Source organism: Cuculus canorus, chromosome 5 (genome assembly GCF_017976375.1).
Source record: "Cuculus canorus isolate bCucCan1 chromosome 5, bCucCan1.pri, whole genome shotgun sequence".
NCBI classification, from domain to species: Eukaryota; Metazoa; Chordata; class Aves; order Cuculiformes; family Cuculidae; genus Cuculus; species Cuculus canorus.
This window is the reverse complement of record NC_071405.1, coordinates 42,339,535-42,359,002: the sequence shown is the minus strand read 5'-3', so window position 1 is coordinate 42,359,002 and position 19,468 is coordinate 42,339,535. Positions and strand designations below refer to the sequence as shown.

The 19,468-nt window shown below is 41.3% G+C and overlaps 1 protein-coding gene across 3 annotated transcripts; it reads left to right on the top strand.

Annotated features, from left to right (window-relative positions):
- The first annotated feature begins 4,757 nt into the window (after positions 1-4,757).
- Positions 4,758-19,226, top strand: TNNT3 (troponin T3, fast skeletal type). 3 transcript variants are annotated; one of them, XM_054068153.1, is made up of 12 exons: positions 4,758-4,854; positions 5,165-5,179; positions 5,584-5,601; positions 9,698-9,716; positions 10,534-10,579; positions 11,424-11,540; positions 11,845-11,922; positions 12,175-12,288; positions 12,492-12,601; positions 13,421-13,511; positions 14,189-14,229; positions 18,830-19,226. In XM_054068153.1, exons 1-12 carry the CDS (start codon positions 4,773-4,775, stop codon positions 18,876-18,878), a joined length of 780 nt encoding a protein of 259 aa, XP_053924128.1. In that variant the 5' UTR covers positions 4,758-4,772; the 3' UTR covers positions 18,879-19,226. The 3 variants fall into 3 exon arrangements, with proteins under 3 accessions (XP_053924128.1, XP_053924127.1, XP_053924129.1); XM_054068152.1 differs by having other exon boundaries at positions 5,581-5,601; XM_054068154.1 differs by lacking the exon at positions 5,584-5,601.
- Positions 19,227-19,468: the final 242 nt, after the last annotated feature.

Genomic DNA, 19,468 nt, shown 5'->3' with positions numbered 1-19,468 from the left:
CTGCTAAAGTTCATGAGGAAGGTATGTGCCCTGATCTGCGAATTCCCCTGTTTATGTCTGAAGTAGTAACACATTCTGGAGGTGGTTGGAGAGGAGAGGATGCGAAACTATCCTCTCTGTGCTCACTAACAGCTGCTTCACTCTCATAGGATACGCAGAGTGATGAGTAATAAGTACTAACTGCTGTTTTGAAAGCAGTTCCCAAAGCACAGGCTGGGCAGTGCTTATATATTCCCCAGTGCTCTGATTTCTCTAACCAGGCTATCAGTAGAGATACCAGTTGGTACAGGGATCGGTATTCCCAAAAGCATTTCCTCTATACCATGTACCAGGGCTGGAGGTGGGACAGCCACGCCCTGGGGCAAGCCACATCTCTCAGCCCCGTGCACCCCTTCCTCCTGTCCCCCAGCCACTGCACAGAGACAAAACTCACTTTTGCTGCAATACATGCTGATGAGGAGAGATTTGCGCCTGAAATTGTGAGCAACAAGAGACACCGTGTCATACCTAGTTTTCTGTTGGGCTGAAAAAAAAAACTGGACTGGATCAAGTGGCATTGTTTTGGTTGCAGCATATTTGCAGAAAATGCCAATTCAGAGAAAAGACGTAGTTGCATGCTTTTTTCAAAACTATGGTATTTTTCTGGGTTAATGTGTACAATACAAAACCAGGGGTAGCAGGATTGCATTTTTGCTTGACTTTATAATGTGAATTAAAGTCCAGATCAGGTAAGACAGTCTGTGTGATTAGCAAAATAGTAGGTCATACTTATTAAAGCATCAGCCTGACAGCCCAAACTCATTTACCTTTCAATTGCCCTCCTGCCCCACTCTCTGCATGTCCAGCTAGGCTTTCATTGGACACTTTATCCTGCAGGATGGAGAACAGTAACATGCTCATACTTACCTTTGCACATTGATGTGTGGTTCTATGCACCAGTGTCGAAATCCTGGGTACTGAAGAAATCAATGCCAGCTCCTCCAAGCCATTGATTTCCACAGAGGCTGGGATTTCTATGCACATGAATAAGAACAGGTTGCCTATAGCCTTTTCGTACATTCAAACCTATGAGTAATGGACTTGATTTAAATACAATATTGTTGTCAATGAAAGGCTACCAATGACGCTTCGTTTATAACATTATGAACACATATGTTAGTCATCTGCACCTTTTATCTCCCAGCACCCTGTCTTTTTTTCTTCATGATTTTCTGATTGACATTCATATGTGCCCTCTATCTCTGTTTTAATCTTATTAATGGTTTCTACCCCTTTAACCTCTCCATCCTGGCTAAAAAGTTTAAGTTCTTTTTTTAATCATCCTCTGTTTCTCATTCTAATTCTCTTATCTTTCTTTACATCTCCTTCCCTGCTACTTCCCTCTTAAAGAAGTCCATGAACCAGGTATGTGACTTCTGAATTCCTCTGCGTCAATCTGAAGGGTTATTGCGTGATGGAAATTCAATTGCTTTTGACAATCTCACAATTTGGTCATGTTCTGAAATGAGACAAAATAGAAATTTTTCAAACAAAATGAACAAACAAAAAAAAGGAGGAAAGACTTTTTTGGCAGCTATTGAAAATTATTTTTTATAGTTGAAACAAAACTTTTTGTTACTAAGTTTTATATTTTTTTTTCCTCCTTCCTCTATGGAAGATTTCTAAATTTTTAAATGAAAATTCTATTTTATATGCTTTTGAAGCATTGATATTATGGATAATGTGGGGTATATATAGTGTGATGCAAGAGCAAATATGGAATAATAGATTGTCACAAGGCGAAAAAATGAAAAAGTTTTGTTCTAGAAATGGTAATATCTATGCAACCTTTCATGGTTGTGAAATGGTTTCAAAATTTTTAACCAAAATCTTAGCTAAATCTACGTGAGTTTTGAAAAATTTAAATTTATTTGAAACTATGATTTATATTGGAAAATGATACCAGTAACTCTAATATTATACTCAGGAATTCAAAGGTGGTGGAAGAAAACAGATAAAAGTCAAATATTAATTACAAACTGTAACTTGCAGCTTTCTCACATCTTCCACCAGTAATAATTGCCTCTGCCCTGTGATGTATAATAATGAGGATGAGAGCTAACTGTTGCATGAAAACTGTAATAACATTTTTGTAAACAAGTATCTCAATGTATAAACTGTAGTAATAGCTTCTGACAGGACTCAGTGAAATCCTTACACCGTGTATGAAAACATTATAGTTTTTATTATCTGGAAAAACAGAAGCTGAACTTGCAGTATCCTCTAAACTGTCTTTAAAGATTATTCTGTGCCATTTGGAGTAGCTTTACTAAAGCAGTCATATCTCAGCAGCCGTCCCCCCTCCCCCAGCTATTTCACTCTGCTGTCCCGCAGAGGGAGACTACCCTCTTAGTTTAGACGAGATGAGTACTTTTGCCACGGTTGGAGTGAGATGAAAGCTGTCTGATTGATTTACGCATGACTTAACACTTCAACATTCATCTGTGTGCTGCTTCTCATTTTATATCTTTCTCTTCTCCTTTTAACTGTATTCATTCTTGTCTGTTATCGGCTCCTAAGGTTTTTCTGATCTTGGTTTGCACAAGTTATGTTACTGCTACCGTCCCAGCTGCTCTCCCTGCCTCTGTACCTCTTTTCCCTGCTATCTATTGAACTGCTACTCATTACCTGAGCTTTGGTCCCAAGCTTTGACATACATAAACTTGAAATTTATGCAAAACATCACGTATTAACATAATTAATTTACAATAAATCCAGACCTACAGCCTCCCCAAGTTTTCTTTTCCCTCTGTAACATAAGGCACAACAAATAGGAAAGTTTATAAGGAAGATGTAAATATGACAAGCTTAAAAGAAAATTTTTATGTCAGAGGGAAACCGTCCCAGCTTTTCATGTCACTGCACAGTTATTTAGTTTCTCTATTACTAATGATGTCATTGTCTGACACATATTCTAAGTCACAGCTTTGGCCCGCACAAGTTGAGAGTTCTTGCTTTTGCATGATTCTTACTCTATTTCCTTTATTTTTCTTTGCTGACACTTTCCACCTAACCAAGACTTCTAAATTCCTATATATTAATCTGAAGCATTCCTGTACATAGGAATTTGAAGATGTTGAAGAAAGCCTGAGTCATGAAGAATCAATCCATTCTCAAAATTCCCTAAAATTTACTTTCCCTAAAGGAAAGTACTATTATTGTTTGTAACTGAGAAGTCACCTTCAAAGAAGCTTAAAAGAAACATTTTAGAGTCCCTGAAAACTTCTAGGGCAGTGACTACGTCAGAGCCAGGGCAGAGAGTAGGTACCCAGGCTGCAGAAACACAAGCTGCTTCTGCTCGAAAGTATTGCCTGCAGCAGGATTCTGGCACACAGGCTCCAGTGGGTTCTCCTCCTTTGCAGAAGAGAGAAACCCTGTGTAGACCTGAATATTTCCAGTTTTGCAGAGCTAAGCCTCACATTTGCCAGCGGAAGTTCTTAAATAGTGGAGCTTTAGATGCAAACATAGACCTAAACCCAAAGTAGTACCTCCTTACAGTAACTCTTTTACCCCCATACCACCTCTGATTTCTAAAAGGCCATGTGCATAGCTGAAATACAGGTTAGACTGTACACTTGTAAAACTCTCTTCTTGGGTATGTTTTCTTTCAAATTTAAGGATTACCAGTTTACTACAGTTGGCCACTGTATATGTATTTGCATGATTTCAACTGTTGCAATTTATCAACATTTAAATTCCTTTTATCTTTCATTTCTATGGCATCCCCTCCCTGTCTCCTTCACATCTCACTGTAATTACTCTCCTTTTCCATTCTTATTAACACTGTATCCCTATAACCTAGTCTGCAAATGATACTTCTTCAACCCAGTCTTACCAAAGTTTGAAGTGATCCCCTCCTGAATAACTTATTTCTAATTCTTTTATCTTCCTTTCCTATGATTTTCCCCTGACACTTCCTACTAAATGAAGCCCCCCCTCCAGGTATGTGATTTAACTTCTAAACTCCCCAGTGTCTGGCCGCTGGGACAGTGTGCATGGTGGGAAGTGAACAGAAGGTGATAGGAGATAACAACTTATCTGTTAATGGTAGCTCGCAACTTGCATGCCTTTGGGATTGTTGGCTTTTTAGTTTAATATTGGTTTTTTATCAATCAAATGTAATCAACAGTAAGGAGAAGAATAATTACCTGTTGCATGAAAATATACTAAAAACTAGGGGAACACATATACTGCCATGAAAAAATAGCTCAGCAAAAACTGTCCTTCTGTAATGGGTTAAATTCTGCACTGTGATTTGAGGATGAACGTTTCTTCTTATAGGGGAAGCTTTGTTTCAAATTGCGGGACAGAATTTGACCCATTGACTGTACACAGGAAATATAAATACTGTCATAATTTGCATTATTTTTATGCCTGCTTTGCAATATATTCAGTGGTGTGTGTGTGGCTGAGAAGCAAAATCTGTCCTGCAAATCCACATTCCTGATTGATTCTTGCTTTGCCAAAAAAAACCCAGAATGAAATGTAGACCTGCACAGATTTTTAATGAATCTTTTCTTCCTATGAAGTAATGTTTGTAATTCTGTGTTGCAAATGGATATGAAGAACAGCAGTAGATTTATATAGGCATCCAAGTTGTCTTCAAGGAAGAAAATGGCCTGAGCCATAGATCTAGAAAAGAGACTGAGCTTCTTTGGAAATTAGCCGAACGTTGATGATGAGTTACAGCATGTATTTCAGTAGGTTTCTGAACCACAATTTGTTTGTCTCAAATGACTGCAATACTGCTGAAGAAAAGGCTGGATCTAAGCGCTCTGAGTGCTGACTATGTTCATGTGCATATTTCAAATCAAGGTAAACCTTGGTACACTGTGCTGTCAGGTTGTGCTTTATGTCATATAATGCTCATAAGTTTTTCTTAGGCACCGGATTATTATTGTAAATCCGCCTGTTTCACCAAACTGGATTCCTTTCCTGTCCTGTGACTTATGTTTATATGTTATTTCAGTTGTAATTAATTTATTTTATCTCACTTTTGTTCCTCTTCCCCATTTTCCTCTTTGCCCCTCTGGTTGAAGAGCTCTTTTGCTGTGTGAAATAACAGGTTTCTTGTTCTCATTCTCTTATTTTCTATCGCATCTTGTTCCATGACACTTCACACTAGAAGTTCATGAGCCAGGTATGTGACATGACTTCTGATTTACTCCTTCTTGTTGCAGCATGAGGCTGTGTGTGTGTGAGAGAGAAAACAGGAGTCCTGAGTTAGTAGAAGAGAACAAAACAAGAGAAACAAATATTAACCACAATGATCACTTTGCAGCCCTTTTCTCCTTTAATCTTCATGCTTACTACTACTTTAACCTTACAGCATCTTTAACTTCTGACAGCCTCTCCAGATACCTTTTCTCCTCGCCTTAATTCACTAATTCCTTTATTTTCCCCTCCTCCCTCCTCCCCTTTCATGCATTCCCTGGTCTCTTTCTCAGGCTTCCAAGAGGTTTAAATATCTATTCTGTTGTTTGTTTCCCTCCCCACCCCCTATTTCCTGTCTTTCCATCACTGCTCGCATCACGACACCAGCAGAGGAAGCCCCTGAAGAAGGTATGTGATGCACCTACAGACTCTCACCCTTTTTCTCTTTCAGTGCTGGAAAACAATGTTAAAAACACTGACCTTGTTCAAGAGCAAAGAGTACAGGAGGGAAACAGTCTCTCAATGGTGTTGGATGAACATGGAGAAAAAGGCTATTTGCCAGATCAAAACACTTAAAAGGAGTGTTTTTCTCCTTGTTCAATCACCAGAGAGTTTGAGGTTCCCAGAGTAGCAGGGAGGGAGTGGGGGACAGTCGCTTTTAGGAGAACAGCACTGGTTGTGGATTGATTACTGTGCTTCTTCTCTTTTGCTTTTATCCTTCAACCTACAGCTGATGAAGGCGGCGAATACAGTGATGGTAGCTCAATGTTGTCTTAGGACAACAAAGTCATCTTTCTAACACCTCACTCTTTTTTTTTCTCTGTATTTCTTTTTGTTCCTCACTTGATCTTAAACTCAGGAACTGGGCCAAAACCTCTCTGCCACAAAGAATTGCTCACTGTGCATATCCAAGCACCCTTGGGGAGTCACTGTTGTATTGAGAAGCCTGTACACCCTCATTAGGACAGTAGACCTTGAAAACCATGCTCTACAAGCTTGTCCTGTACTTGTCTTTTCACGAGAACATGTTGTGTTATATATCTCACCAGCAAACCTTCTCTGTCCCCTAAAAATGAGGGAAGTATCTCTTAAATTGAAGTGGCATACTTGAAAATGGAGCTGAGCCTTGCATAGACACGCCTGCCTCACCCAGCCTTAGGTCATGGTCCTCAGGCCTGAATTTGCAGATATTTAAACTTCTGCTCCAGCCATACACTTAAAATTGTGATAAGCATCAAGCATTGAATAAATTTTCAGGCTAGTGGGGCAGGCCATAGGCTTGGAGCACGTGTTGGGGGAGGAGACTCACGTGAAAGGACCAAATCTAAATGTATGCAGGGTCGGTTTTGCTCTTGTATGTGGGCAAGAAAACTCAGCCCTCCTGGGCCAAGTTCAGAACTGGCTTAAATGTACAGAAAGACTCTCACAGACTTATACAGGCCTTTGAAATAGTTTGGTTGTGTTCGGACTGTCCTAACCCCTAGACCACCTGGCCAGCTGTTCCAAAAGACATAGCCCAAAGCTACTTGAAATCACCCTACATTTTCTGTGTTTCCTTGTTTTGGTTTGGTTTTGTGATTTTTTGTTTGTTTGTTTTAATCTTCTTGCTCACTTTTCAGGCTTTTTTCTTATTTAGGGAAATACCCTGAGGACCTTTCTGAGACTCTCTCATTTTTGTCTCTCTTTCCTTTTATTTTTAATAGCATATTGATTTTTTTTTTCCCAAGGACACACTGTAAATTAGAGGTGTTACTTCTGAGAAGTGGAAATAAGGGAGGGTGTTTAGGGATTTCTGAATGAAGTAGAGGCAGTTCAGATGCATTCAAAGAAAGGGGGGGGGCGCTATGTCAATATTTCATAGATCAGGCAGGAGAAAGTAAGGTTGTATGTGTGGTAAGGTGGTGTGTACTCTCCTCTTGCTAACCCTTTCAGAAACCAGAAACTTGGAGTCTGTACTCTAATCACCAGGGCAGTGAACTTGGATTTCCAGTGGCTCTTGCCTTCTTTTGGCAGAGTTGTATTTTGGGATTTTGTCACAGCCCCATGGTTCATGGGCAGAATGATCAGAATGTCAGTCAAAATCCGGCACAGGAACAGGAATTTGGTATGACAATTCCTGCTTGTCAACAATTTTTGGCCCAGTTCCTTGACTTGGTTTCTTGACAGAAAAGTGTTTAAAAAAACCCACATCCCTGGGCTGCTTTTGGTGCATACGGTATGAACCATGCTGGGTCATGCACTGCAAAGGACGGATTTATTACTGTTTGATTTTTTAATAAAGGCTCCTATTTCTTTGTTATCTCCTTTTCTGGTTTTCTGGAGGCACCATTAAATATTCTAACTAAAATTTCTTATTTCAGGAACAACTAACCTTAATTTTTACTTTTACATTCATTTGTTGCCTTAATTAAGTTTAAAGTGCTGATTTGGTGGCAGCTGAAAACAGACTCACATTGACATTGACATTGACAGAAGCTGTCTATCCCGGCCACCAAAGTCAACAAACAAAAGCAGTCATTTCCTGTTTACTTTGCCCCCAGCTTGAATCTGAAATGTTACTAACTGGCAGCTTTAAGCTAAAGAGGAATGTTTATGAAAATTAACTGAGTATGTCATGAGGGAAGGGAATCCTGTGTCAATAACATCCCCGATGGACTGGTTAATTGTGATTATTTTTCCTCTCTCCAGATTAAAAAAATATTATTAATGTTTTAAGAAGCTCACTGGCCATTTAAAAGACAAAACAATTTAAAAAATAACTGGAGAAATACATAAGTACACTGCTGGCTAATGGTGTTTTTCTTCAGGAGTGATTTATGTCTTTCTTTATACAAGTGTTCTAAAACACTTTTCTAATTACATTCTGCGTAGTTTACTAGCATCGCTGTAGCCTCAACTGTGCTATGTTTTGGTAGGAAGTGTTCTTGCAGTGAATGAGAAAATTCTACCCCCTAAAATGTGACTAATGAAATTGGTATGGGAAAACGAGAGAGAAATGAAAGGTTGGTTTCTGATCTCTTTTACGTATCTCTCATGTCTTTTCTCTTAATTAGTTCAATAACCCATTTCCAGCCACTTTCTTGATTTTTTTATTATCCAATATCCTTGAAACTGATGCCTCCACTAAATAATTTCCAGTACCAGTTTTTGCTATTTCTTCCTTCTTATAATATTTCACTTTATTTTATCCTACTCTGTTCCATTTTCTATTCCAAATCTCCTCCATCAGTCCCAAAGCACCTGGATGCAGATATGCATTTGAAAAATTATAACAGCTTTCTGTATCTTGATATGGATAGCGAGGTTTGTGCACCTGCTCCTGAGGAGGCTGTTTTTACTTTTACTTTACAAACCTGTTTGTTTTTAGCAGATTCAATAAGCTCAGAGCTTTTTTACCTTAGTTCCTCCCACTGAACCAGCACAGGGAGATTCTTGTACTGCAGAATCCAGCAGCATCCCTGAAAGTTCGAATACAGCATGTGGTTATAAAAGTCAACCTGGGTCCCTGTGAGACTAGGCCAGAATAAACCCCTAATTTTAATTTACTTCTTTTTGTGAAAGAAACAGTGCTGAACTTATTGGCATTATGCTGGAGTTAATAACTAAAGTTTAAAAGCATAGCAGGGAGGGAAACTGATCACAAACACAAATGTTAAGCAAGTAACTCGTAAGACAGCACATAGCTGAGAGCAAAGGAAAGGTCACTTGTTGCAGGGGAACCCTTTTAACTGCCCAGAGGGCCCAAGCTGACAGTCTGTGATGGTTTAGCCTATCAGGGCACTATACCTCTCCCAGAGATGCAAGTTCTTTCCCATTTATGCCCATGGGAATTTTGCATATACCTCAGCAGGAGAAGGAGCTTGCTTAGAGAGAATGGTCTTTCCAAGCTGAGTTTGAGGAGCACCACTCAGTGCAGAAGAATAAGATTCTTCCCTGTGGCACTAAGCTATCTCAGGGGCACGAGCCCAAAGCTATCTTGTGTGTCAGTGAACCTGAAGAAGGTGTGTATCATGAAGCTTTTTCCTTCCTGGCCTCCACGTGAGGCATTCAAGTGAAACTGGGGAAGACTATTTATCATTGACATGACTGTGAATTCAGATTATCTTCAGCAAAAGTAGTACAGATTGAAAGAGGCAACAATTTCTTCTACCCTCCAGCCCAGCTGTCCTCCACAGAGCTTTGGTGAGGTTGGTTTGAGAAAAATAATTTAGCATTTATGTGGAATCATTGCCTTCCAGATGCTACATTTGGGACTTTTATACAGTCTCTTGATTATTTTCTGCCAAATTCTGCTTCAAGGGTAAAACCACATTCACTCCTAGCAAAAAGCACGTGTGAGTGTGGGTATTACTTTTGGAAGTGCTTGTGATTTAACCAGTTTCTCTGGGATGTTTCTCCTAAGATTTCCCTACCCTCCTTTTACTTTGGCAGCTAGCATAATCTCTCTTGTTGTAACTGTTCCCCTTCTTTTCCCCTTCCTGTTTTGCTCCGTTTCCAAATACAGAGGAGAAGCCCAGAATAAAGTAAGTATGAGGGGCAGAGAGTTTCAAAACATTGGGATCAGTTTTCTGATGTAGCAGAAGCCCTTAAACTGTCTACTAGGCAAATGGCCACTACAAGTCTTTATCCAACCCTCCCTTGTGCAACATCCAGCTGCTCCTGCATGCTTTTTCGGGATGTCTCCTGCCAGAGGGTGCCTTAGCAGTAGTTACTGACCAGAGTCTTGAGACCAATTGCTGATAGTCAGAGGACTTGTGAACTGTCCAAGATACAGCAGTCTCACATTGCCTCAAGACACAGGTCAACAATAAATGCTCCATGAGAGGCCATGGCTGGGTAAGCTACCCATTCATCCAGGATTGCTGACAGTGGGAAGGATGGCAAATGTTGAGCTGGGCTGACTTAAGCTTAAATAAGGTTTTCTATGGATTTTCTGGCTCTGGGCCCCAGCACCTTCACCTTGCCTTCCCAATCTGTCAGCTGCCCAGAATGAAGCATGCAGCACTGTGCCAACAGTCTTATGGACCAAAGTTTTTCCATGTCGTAGGGAATGACCATAGGCTTTGGGAATGTAAAGGGCCTTTAGCAGTAACTCCCTGCCCTGCATGACCTTCCACAAAAGACAATGGTCCTTATTGCTATTCTGTAGTGGTTTTCCATTAACTTGCTGTTTTTCACCTGGTATTTCCATTAGCATTTCTCCTTGTTAGCATGATTCCTGAGGGCAGTTCAGGTTAGGGCGGGCTGTTTACAAAGCTGCCTGCTCTTTAAGATGAAAACCCTTTTTTTTTTTGGTTTTTTTTTTCTCCCTCTTTTTTCCCCTTCTTTGACTCTCTGCAGACTAACTGCTCCTAAAATACCGGAGGGTGAGAAAGTAGATTTTGATGTAAGTATTCCTGAGACTGTGGCTGTGTGTGGCTGTCTGTATCTGAGCCATATATGTGTGTGCAAGCCCACATAACTTCTCTTGTATTGGGTACTGCTGAAGATAAATTCAAGGACAAAAGTATGGATGCTTTGCTGCCTCTTTTCAGCGAAGGGCTACTCTCTGCTCTCTGGAACTCTCAGGATACATTTGTTGCTAATGTGACTATAATTCAGGTATTTCTTCTTTTTTTTGGCCTTGAATCTTTGAAGCCAATATATGAAGAAAGGAGAAAGTAAGTGTTTTAGGAACTTTCAAATCCCCTGTCCCATTGTTATAAAAAGATTGAAAGTTGCAGGTTGAAATAAAGCAGACCAATACTCATCACCTGCTAAATGCTACTTTAAATGATAACAGACTTTTAATGATAGAGAACCAAGTACCGTCCTAGAAAGTTGATAGAAAAATGAAGAAATTCTAATGTTGAAAAGCTCCACAGAAAAATCTGCGTTTCTCAAAAATGCCAGAACATTTTCTAGGTAAGATTCATATTGCAAAGTGAAGAGGAAGCTGCTAACTATATGCAATGAGGAGGCAGCTAAGCAAAGCTGGGGATAAAATATGGTGTAGGGGAATGGGAGATGCAGATTTTGCTCTCTTCTGGGCTCTTGACTGCTACCTGGATGAGTCTCTTGACTGTCTATGACCAGCATCAACTGCCATTTAAGATAATCCCATAGATTTCCACAGATATCTGTGGACACTTTTTGCTTTTGTTACTCTGTGTAGGCAGGGTGCTGGGAATGTCCAGGGCATATTCCTAGAGCAACATGGGCTGCTTTAATGCATTTTCCTTCTCTTCTAGGACATCCAAAAGAAAAGGCAGAACAAAGACCTGATTGAACTGCAGGCCTTGATTGACAGCCACTTTGAAGCCAGGAGAAAGGAAGAGGAAGAGCTGGTTGCCCTCAAGGAGAGGATTGTGAGTCTTTGTACCACCATTTCCCTGTGCTACATTGAGAGACCCTTTATAGGAGGGAAGTTGGATTATTGCCATGTACAGAAGTGACTGGTCAAGTCACCATCAAATGGCTTCTTCCCACATCTGTCCCCGCTCTCAGACTCTCATCTTACATTTGGGAATTTCAAATGAGACCCTTCTGCACACTGGCAAGGGAGTAGGTGACTCATTCTCTACAAACCAAAGCTCATGGTGATAGGGTGTAATACTGGAGTTAGATAAAGCTACAATGATTACTCAAAGCCTATTTCACTCCTTGTTTCAGGAGAAGCGCAGAGCTGAAAGAGCAGAGCAACAGAGAATCCGTGCCGAGAAGGAGAAGGAGCGTCAGGCAAGGCTTGCGGTAAGTGTCTTTTCATCTCTTTCCTTGTCTCAGCATCAAATTGGAGGAGATCTCTAGGGAGAGGAAAAACCCTAGCTGTTCTCCCTGTCTTAGTCTAGAGATGAATACCCACTTAAAGCAGGGACAGGAAACAGGAGCTCCTAATTCTCATAAACATGCTTATATGATAACATTCCCTGTAGTGATACTGACTACTGGGGAAGCTGTAAGTCTCCCCTAGAGTAACTTGCCTCTATATGTTACACTACACAGGAGGAAAAGGCACGGAGAGAGGAAGAAGATGCCAAAAGAAAAGCTGAGGATGATCTCAAGAAGAAGAAGGCTCTGTCTTCCATGGGTGCCACATATAGCAGCTATCTGGCTAAGGTAAAAAACACGTATCGGTGAAAGAAATAAGGGAGCATAAACCATGGAGTTGACTGGGAACAGTCTTCATTATAAGTTGAGAAAACAGCTTGCCTTTTCTTCTTCTGGATTCCTAGCAGCCTGTCTTACATGCTCTGTCACTGAGATAATTTCATTCAGCCTGAATATCCGCTGTCTGATGTTAATTGATGTTCTGAAAATAGGCTGATCAGAAGAGAGGGAAGAAGCAAACAGCTAGAGAGACGAAGAAGAAGGTCCTGGCAGAGAGGCGCAAGCCCTTGAACATTGACCACCTTAATGAAGACAAGCTGAGGTAATCATCCTAAGTCACTGAATGTAATCCACTGAAATGTGGTCTTACTGTCCTGAAGTCTTCTCTAGTGAAAAAAATAGGTAGAGGAGAGGATCTTCCTTGAAATTTATCACAGAACAATGTTAAGTTGTGCCTTTCCTTGATCTGGAGAATGGAGGAAATTGAGATGTGGGGAATTGTTGAAACGGTTTGGTATGTTGTTCTGTTGCCTCTCCTGCTGATTAGGATTAGTAATTTATGGGACTAGCTCTGAGATTGGTTGAACAAAATGTTAGATTGGTATCTGCAGTATTCCTAGGGGTATGTTGAGTTACTAAGGTATGAGTACAGGTCTCCACAAGGCTGGAGGCTTGGGAGCTGAGTGCTCTGGTGTAGACTAGTCATGACATGATAGCCTGGAATCCCACATCAGGCATTTATACATGACTGAAAGATGATGTGGGCTCACCTTAGCCCTGAAACAGATGAGGGTGTGCAATGGCAGATGCTCTGCTTACATGGGTGGTCTTCAGAATTGTCCTTCATTCTCACCTGATTCTCCTGGACTTTTTTTTTCATTAAGAGTTAGAGGGGGAAATTAAATCTCTAGGAACTATGTTAGTGTATGGCACACACAAGAGTGCAAGTCTAAAAGGTTCTCAGGTGAGAAAAATGTTACCTCGAAAATGGTGAGTAGCTTTCAGAGGATGGAAAAGGTTTGCAGGAAGGTATGTGAACTGCATTAAATAAAAAATAAAAAATCTCATTATTAGTGATGCAAAAATGGTAGAAAATATCTGATGTGATGTGTTTCTCCTATCTTTCCCCATAAACACACAGGGACAAGGCTAAGGAACTGTGGGACTGGTTATACCAGCTGGAGACTGAAAAGTATGACTTTACAGAGCAGATCAAGAGGAAAAAATATGAGGTGAGTTGAGAAGCCATTTTGCTAATGACACTGGGTTCAAAATGTAAAGATCTCTGTGATTCCTCTGGTAAAAGCTATGTGTTAACATCACTTGGGTCTCCAATGCCCTTTTGCAGTATTTAAACAGCAAGACTGGAACTGCATTCCCCTAATGTACATACATGGACTGGATTTCACATTTTAGGCTGAAACTGAACAGACTACGCTCAAGGTTTTCAATGCCCTATGGAAAGGCAATCCTAACAGAAAATGGACATTTCACCCTCTGCACAAAAACATCTTGTTCATTCTTGTTTATCTATAGGTAACTTTGGCCTGAAAACTCTGAAATCGCTCATCTCCATTGCAAAGTAATATTTTAAAACTCATCTTTGCTTTCACTCTTGAAAGTTTTAAGTTTTATTCCCATCCCAGATTCCCTGTGGACTGAGCTCTCTAGATTCACTGAAAACTGTCTCCAGACAGGAGCATCTGACTGAAGTGTCATATGGTAACTAAAGTGGACGTGTTTCCTTCACAGTCACAGAACAGGGCTGCATCCACCTACTTCAGGTTTCAGTGGCTGAGAAATCCTATTGGATCTCTCCCCATCTCGTTCTCCTTTTAATTCTCACTCACACAGCCACACACTGACAGGGAATGAGCAACACCAATGTAACTATCTCAATCTCTCTTAGATTTTAACACTGCGTTGCAGGCTGCAGGAGCTTTCCAAGTTGTAAGTACAATGAACTTGCCTGTGTAACAGCAGCAGCAAAGGCTGCCAAATGCATGAGCCTGCCGCATGGTCAAGTGCCAGAGAGAAACTGGCACTTGACTCTAAGTACAGAGAGAAAAGAGAAAAGTGTATTTTGTGTCTCTCCCATCACTTCCTTTTCCTCTTCCTTTCATTCTTTGAAAAGAGATGAAGCAGTAATTTAGGAAAAGAATTGGGGTCCAACAGGGATGTGGCTAAAGAAAAGAGCATGCAACCCACTCAGACCATCTCTAAAATAATTTCCCATCTAAATCTCTGGTATTATATGTGTGGACGAGTAACCCTGATGCATCCGGGATACATGCAGAAGCTTAGAGATGCATGTGTAATAGCTTGGACTTCACAGAAAAGAATGATATGGGGTGTGGCCATCTTGTGGCCACATGCTTATCCATATATAAATATTGGAGAGGGCTAGCTTAAGGATAATAGGAACACTGGGTGTGTAACTGGAATTAAGGCAGTGCCAGAGGAGATGTGTATGCTGTCGTAATGAAAACTCTACATACACAAAGAGATGGGGGGGCTGCTGCTGAAAAGCAAGGCGAGAAAGTAGAAAGAATGAGCAAAATAGAAGGAAAATGCACAACTGAGGTGGGAGAAGAAGAGTGAAGGAAAAAGAAGATAATAGCAGGAAATGAGGAGAAAGGAAAGTGAAAACAGCAAAGGGAATGAAGGAGATGCAAGGGAGAGACAAAGGAAGGAATTGGGACACACAGAAGTGGAGCTGTTCTTTAGCTCTAGTGTGTGTTGCTCTTTGGTGCTTCCTTGGAGAGTAAGTGCTACAGTCACTATCACAAGGTTATCAGCGAAGGTAAGTCTTAAGGCCTTGGGTCAAACTGAAGACTGCTTGTTCTCCTCCACACTTGGGAGAAAAACTTGGTTGCAAAAAATAATTTAAACCACTGCTGCAGATAGTACAACTTCCATGTGTAAGTACAAAAGCAACTGATCTGCTGATCTTTCCTTCCTTGTGTTGTCCTAATATTGTTCCTTGTTGTTCCCACCAATGTTTCAGTCTCTTATTTTGTTTCTATTTGCCATGGAAATATATGAGCCAGCAAATACCAGTTATTAGGCCAACCTGAATGTATGACTTTTTTTTTTTTCTTGCATTGCATGTGAGGAATGTCAGGAGCCACTTTACATATTCAGTTGTTGGTTCATCAGCTCTTGGACCTGCAGAGCCAGTGGAGAATTTTGAACTGCACCATAAGGAGAAGCAAAGTATACATCTTGGCAAGTGCATTTTTCCACCCCAGGAAAAATGGGCAGAACCTTGACTCAGTTACAAATGAGAAGGTGAAGGGACAAAAGAGGGCTCTGGCACATCCTAGTTCCTGTGGGCTTTTCCAGTACCTCAGCTGGAAGAGTCCCAGAATTTCAGCAGAAAGTCTAGGGCTATAGGCCAGGACTGAGGTGCTAAGTCAGGCCATAAGGTGCTCATCGTGTGCAAGGTAGGTGTTTCCTTTCCCATGCATTAGGTTGAAATATGCAGTTTAACTGTGGTTAAACCAAGAGACACTCTGTCTTGTAGGACAGACTCTCTAGTGGCTTGCAGTTATCAACAGAGCCTCAACTCCAACCTTTTCCTCTATGATTTCTCAAGCTCTCCTTGCATATTTTCTTCTGAGGCCCTTTTAAAAGTTGTCTTCTCTTATTAAATGGGTGGCTGGGAAGTTCTGCTGGAACTCCAGCAGAATCTGTGATCCATCTTCCATTCTTGACGTCTTGAGTGCTTCAGTTCACTGACACACTTTGAGCTTTTACACTTCTGAATGTGTAGGAGTGGGTTAAGAGTGAGAAGGTGAGGCTGACACATACAGGTGGATGGGGCCATGTAAGAGCTTTCCAGCTGGCCCAGGTGATGTTCATTCTGGTTCACTTGCCTGCAGTTTTATATATGAGTTCACAGGAGATTAATTTGTATACATAGGAACCCTTCTAATAAGGGTTATAAAATTCTAGCTCTTCTTTCCAATGACACATAAAATTAGCTTGCGGATTTATTGCCAAGGAGCAACATTTCTCTCCTTCAAGCAAGGGTGAGCTTTTTGTTTCAAAGGAAGTATTAATCCCTGCCAAAGGCAGCTGCTTCCAGCACTTCAGCAGGTAAAACTCCCCTCTCTGTGAGGAAACAAGGTTTCTTTATCTCTAAAAACCCTGGTCGTGTATGTTGTTTGCAGATTATCACCCTCAGGAACCGGATTGATCAGGCTCAGAAGCAGTAAGTACATATATCCCCTTCCTACATCCTAGCTTGGGGATATCTTCTCAGTGTTCAAAGTAGTCACTTCAGCTTCAACACTGACATTTTCTTATTGCAATGAAATTAGGCTAGGGATGGAAGGGCAACTCCCATCCTGCCTCACATTGAGAAAATGAAGGGGAAACTGAAGTGAATGTAACAACTAACAAGAAAAAAATCATGTTTCTTCACACTATGTCTGCAAAATTTCCATCTGCTTATTGCTGGGGTATTCAAACGCCTGACTGAGGTGCTCTGAATACTTGAGGGGATACAACCCTTGTTTACAAAGGGTAAACAAGTGGTTGTTATGATTTTAAGGAATGGTGTGTAACAAGACTAACATCGTGGGATTACTATTCTGAGTTCTTTACACTCATAATTTCTCTCCCACTTTCCTTCCTCACAAGACTTATATTTCATTAGATTTTTTGTCTTATATCTTTAACTATTCTAGGTGTTTACAGTGAACTTACAAGAGACCAGGGCTAGACAAAGCCTGGGGACTAGGTCATGTAGAAAATTAACAGACACAGAGAAGGAACTGCAGGGAAGCAAGGGAAGAGAACTCTGCTTTGGTGGTATTTTGTCATCAATGTACTTTTGTATCTTCTTAGTGAAGTCATGCCAGGAATGAAGTGGTGGCCTTTGGTGACATCTTTGGATGATAGGAGTCACAAGACATTGCCCTCCCACTTCCCCAAGCCATCCTGCCTTATCAGAGGAACATAACACTGAGGACTTGGTTGTCTGTAGATGCCACACATAAGGCTTGACATTCCCATGGTATTTTCTGTACAGAACCGTAGGCTGATAAACCTCACCAGAATGTGCAGCTGCAGAAGGATGCCGCGGTTTGTCTGGGTGTTGTGGCTCTGCTGAGAGGCACTACCACACTGCTCATAACAGGCAGTACCACTCCATGCTTGTTCCCCCAAAGACATGATATTCTCTCAGGTTGTAATTTGCAAAAGGTTGCACGGAGAAGTCCACAGATCATGAGATTTCTGTGCACTTCAATGTCTATCCACACTAGATTGTATAATTCCAAAGTGATGTCTGCTAATGTGTTATACAAAGATCAAATGGTCCTTTTGCTTCAGACTTTATTAAGTCTCCTTAAGCACACTCTAAAGGTGAGACATAACATCAAACATCACAGGTGCCTGTGGAGATGAAAAGACTCTGCCTTCATTTGAGGATCTATGCAGTTCCAGTACTGGGTTTTGAACCTGCGGAAATGCTGGCAAAAGGAACACTGAGATGAATTTTAAGATAAACAAAAAATACTCATCTCTCTCTCATGTAAAAGGTCATTTTTTTCAAATAGACCGAGTCTAACTTGGTCAAAAGGTAAAGTATCCACTATGTGTACGTCTCTGTCACTGTGCTACATCCTTCTGTAAATGTGTCTAGGGCTCTTGAACCATTCCGTGGGGCACCACAAACATCTACCCATGTCGTCTACATTTTTTCTGCTCCCTGGAGGAACCAATCTCCCCCCCCCCCCAACCTCATGCTTGGCCCCCAGCCCCATGCTCTACCATGTCAAAGAGCTGCCCCAGTCTGCATGTGATTTGGTTCAAGAAGCAGCCTCATCATTGTGTGTGCGAGATGGAAAGGTTTGGTGGTGTGCCGAGACCCAAAAGCCAAGGTGCTGCCTACGGGAGCTAGTGTAGAATCTAACCTAACTAACTTCACACCTGGCCCCTCTCTGACTCCAGGCATGCCTGCTTCTCAGTCAGAAGGTAAGTGGCTTGCATGTAGGATTGCCCTACTGTGTACAAGTAAATACTATTTGGAGAGAGTTTGCCTCAGGTGCTTTGCATGGGGAGCGTAGCTGGACTGCTCCGAAACACACCATGAGCAAGATGGGGATACTGATATGAGGGGAGGCCTAAAAAATTGCTTGGACTGTTTTGGAGGCTTTTGCTCTCATGATATAAGGAATTAGCCACTCTACCTTTGCTAGAGCAAAGCAATTCATAGTTGTATTTAAATTATTGTTCAGCTCTTTGCCTCCACTACTACACAACTAGAGCATCTGGGGAATCTGGCTAGAGCTCCCCAATTATAAGGAAATTATGCAGCAATTTGGAAAAGTCCACCTCGTCTAGGCTTGCACATCCTGGAAATCTCTTTCCACAGTATTGACAATATTTTTCTCAGGATGTCCTCTATGACAGGTGTGCCCAACAGAGTGAGAAGTGGAAGCAGCTCAATCCTAAACTTGAAAGTCAGAAATGCACAGTGGTCACAGAGCCCCACGGCTTCCATCATGCTAACATGTTTTTCTTTCCTTTTGTTTTGTAGCAGCAAGAAGGCAGGAGCCAAAGGCAAGGTTGGCGGGCGCTGGAAGTAATGAACCAGACAGGACAGCCCTTAGTGGCGTGCTGAAACCCTGCTGGTGTCCTCTTTCTTCCTTTACCCATCACTTGTGTTCCCATGCTTCAATGATAAGAAAAACCACATCAGCCTGGTTTATGTATTGCTGCTGCTTTTCTTCTTTTTCTTCCTGGAGGGGTCTGGTGGCTTCCTCAGTCAAAAGGAAGCAAGTTCTCTGTAAAACTGAGATAACTCCTTGCCGGCATCTTCAATTCCTGCTGAGCATGTCCTTTATCCTCCTGACACCAACACTCTGCTGCCCTGTAGATCGCTGTGTACAAATCTCTGGATTTTGTAAATAAAGCGTGACCAGTACCTACTCCAATGACAGCTCTCTGGAATGGTGTTTCATATTTTATTTAAAGCCATCATATTTTGCAAGGGTTTGGGGGTTGTTCAAGACTGTATTTAATATTTGATCTAGCTCTTCAGCTTGGAATGAGGTTCAAAATCATCAACAAAGACTCTCAATCAGAGGCATGTTTTACAAGCCACCACACGGGCAGATAATGAAAGCCACCTCTGCTCTAGGGGAGCTCATCTGGATGTCAAATAGAATTGAAATTG

Coding starts and splice junctions, on each gene's coding strand:
- TNNT3 (XM_054068152.1), top strand. CDS start 4,773: ATGACTGCAATACTGCTGAAGAAAAGGCTGGATCTAAGCGCTCTGAGT. Junction 10,580..11,423: donor GTGAGAAAGTAGATTTTGAT/GTAAGTATTCCT, acceptor CTTCTCTTCTAG/GACATCCAAAAGAAAAGGCA. Junction 13,512..14,188: donor TCAAGAGGAAAAAATATGAG/GTGAGTTGAGAA, acceptor AATCTCTCTTAG/ATTTTAACACTGCGTTGCAG.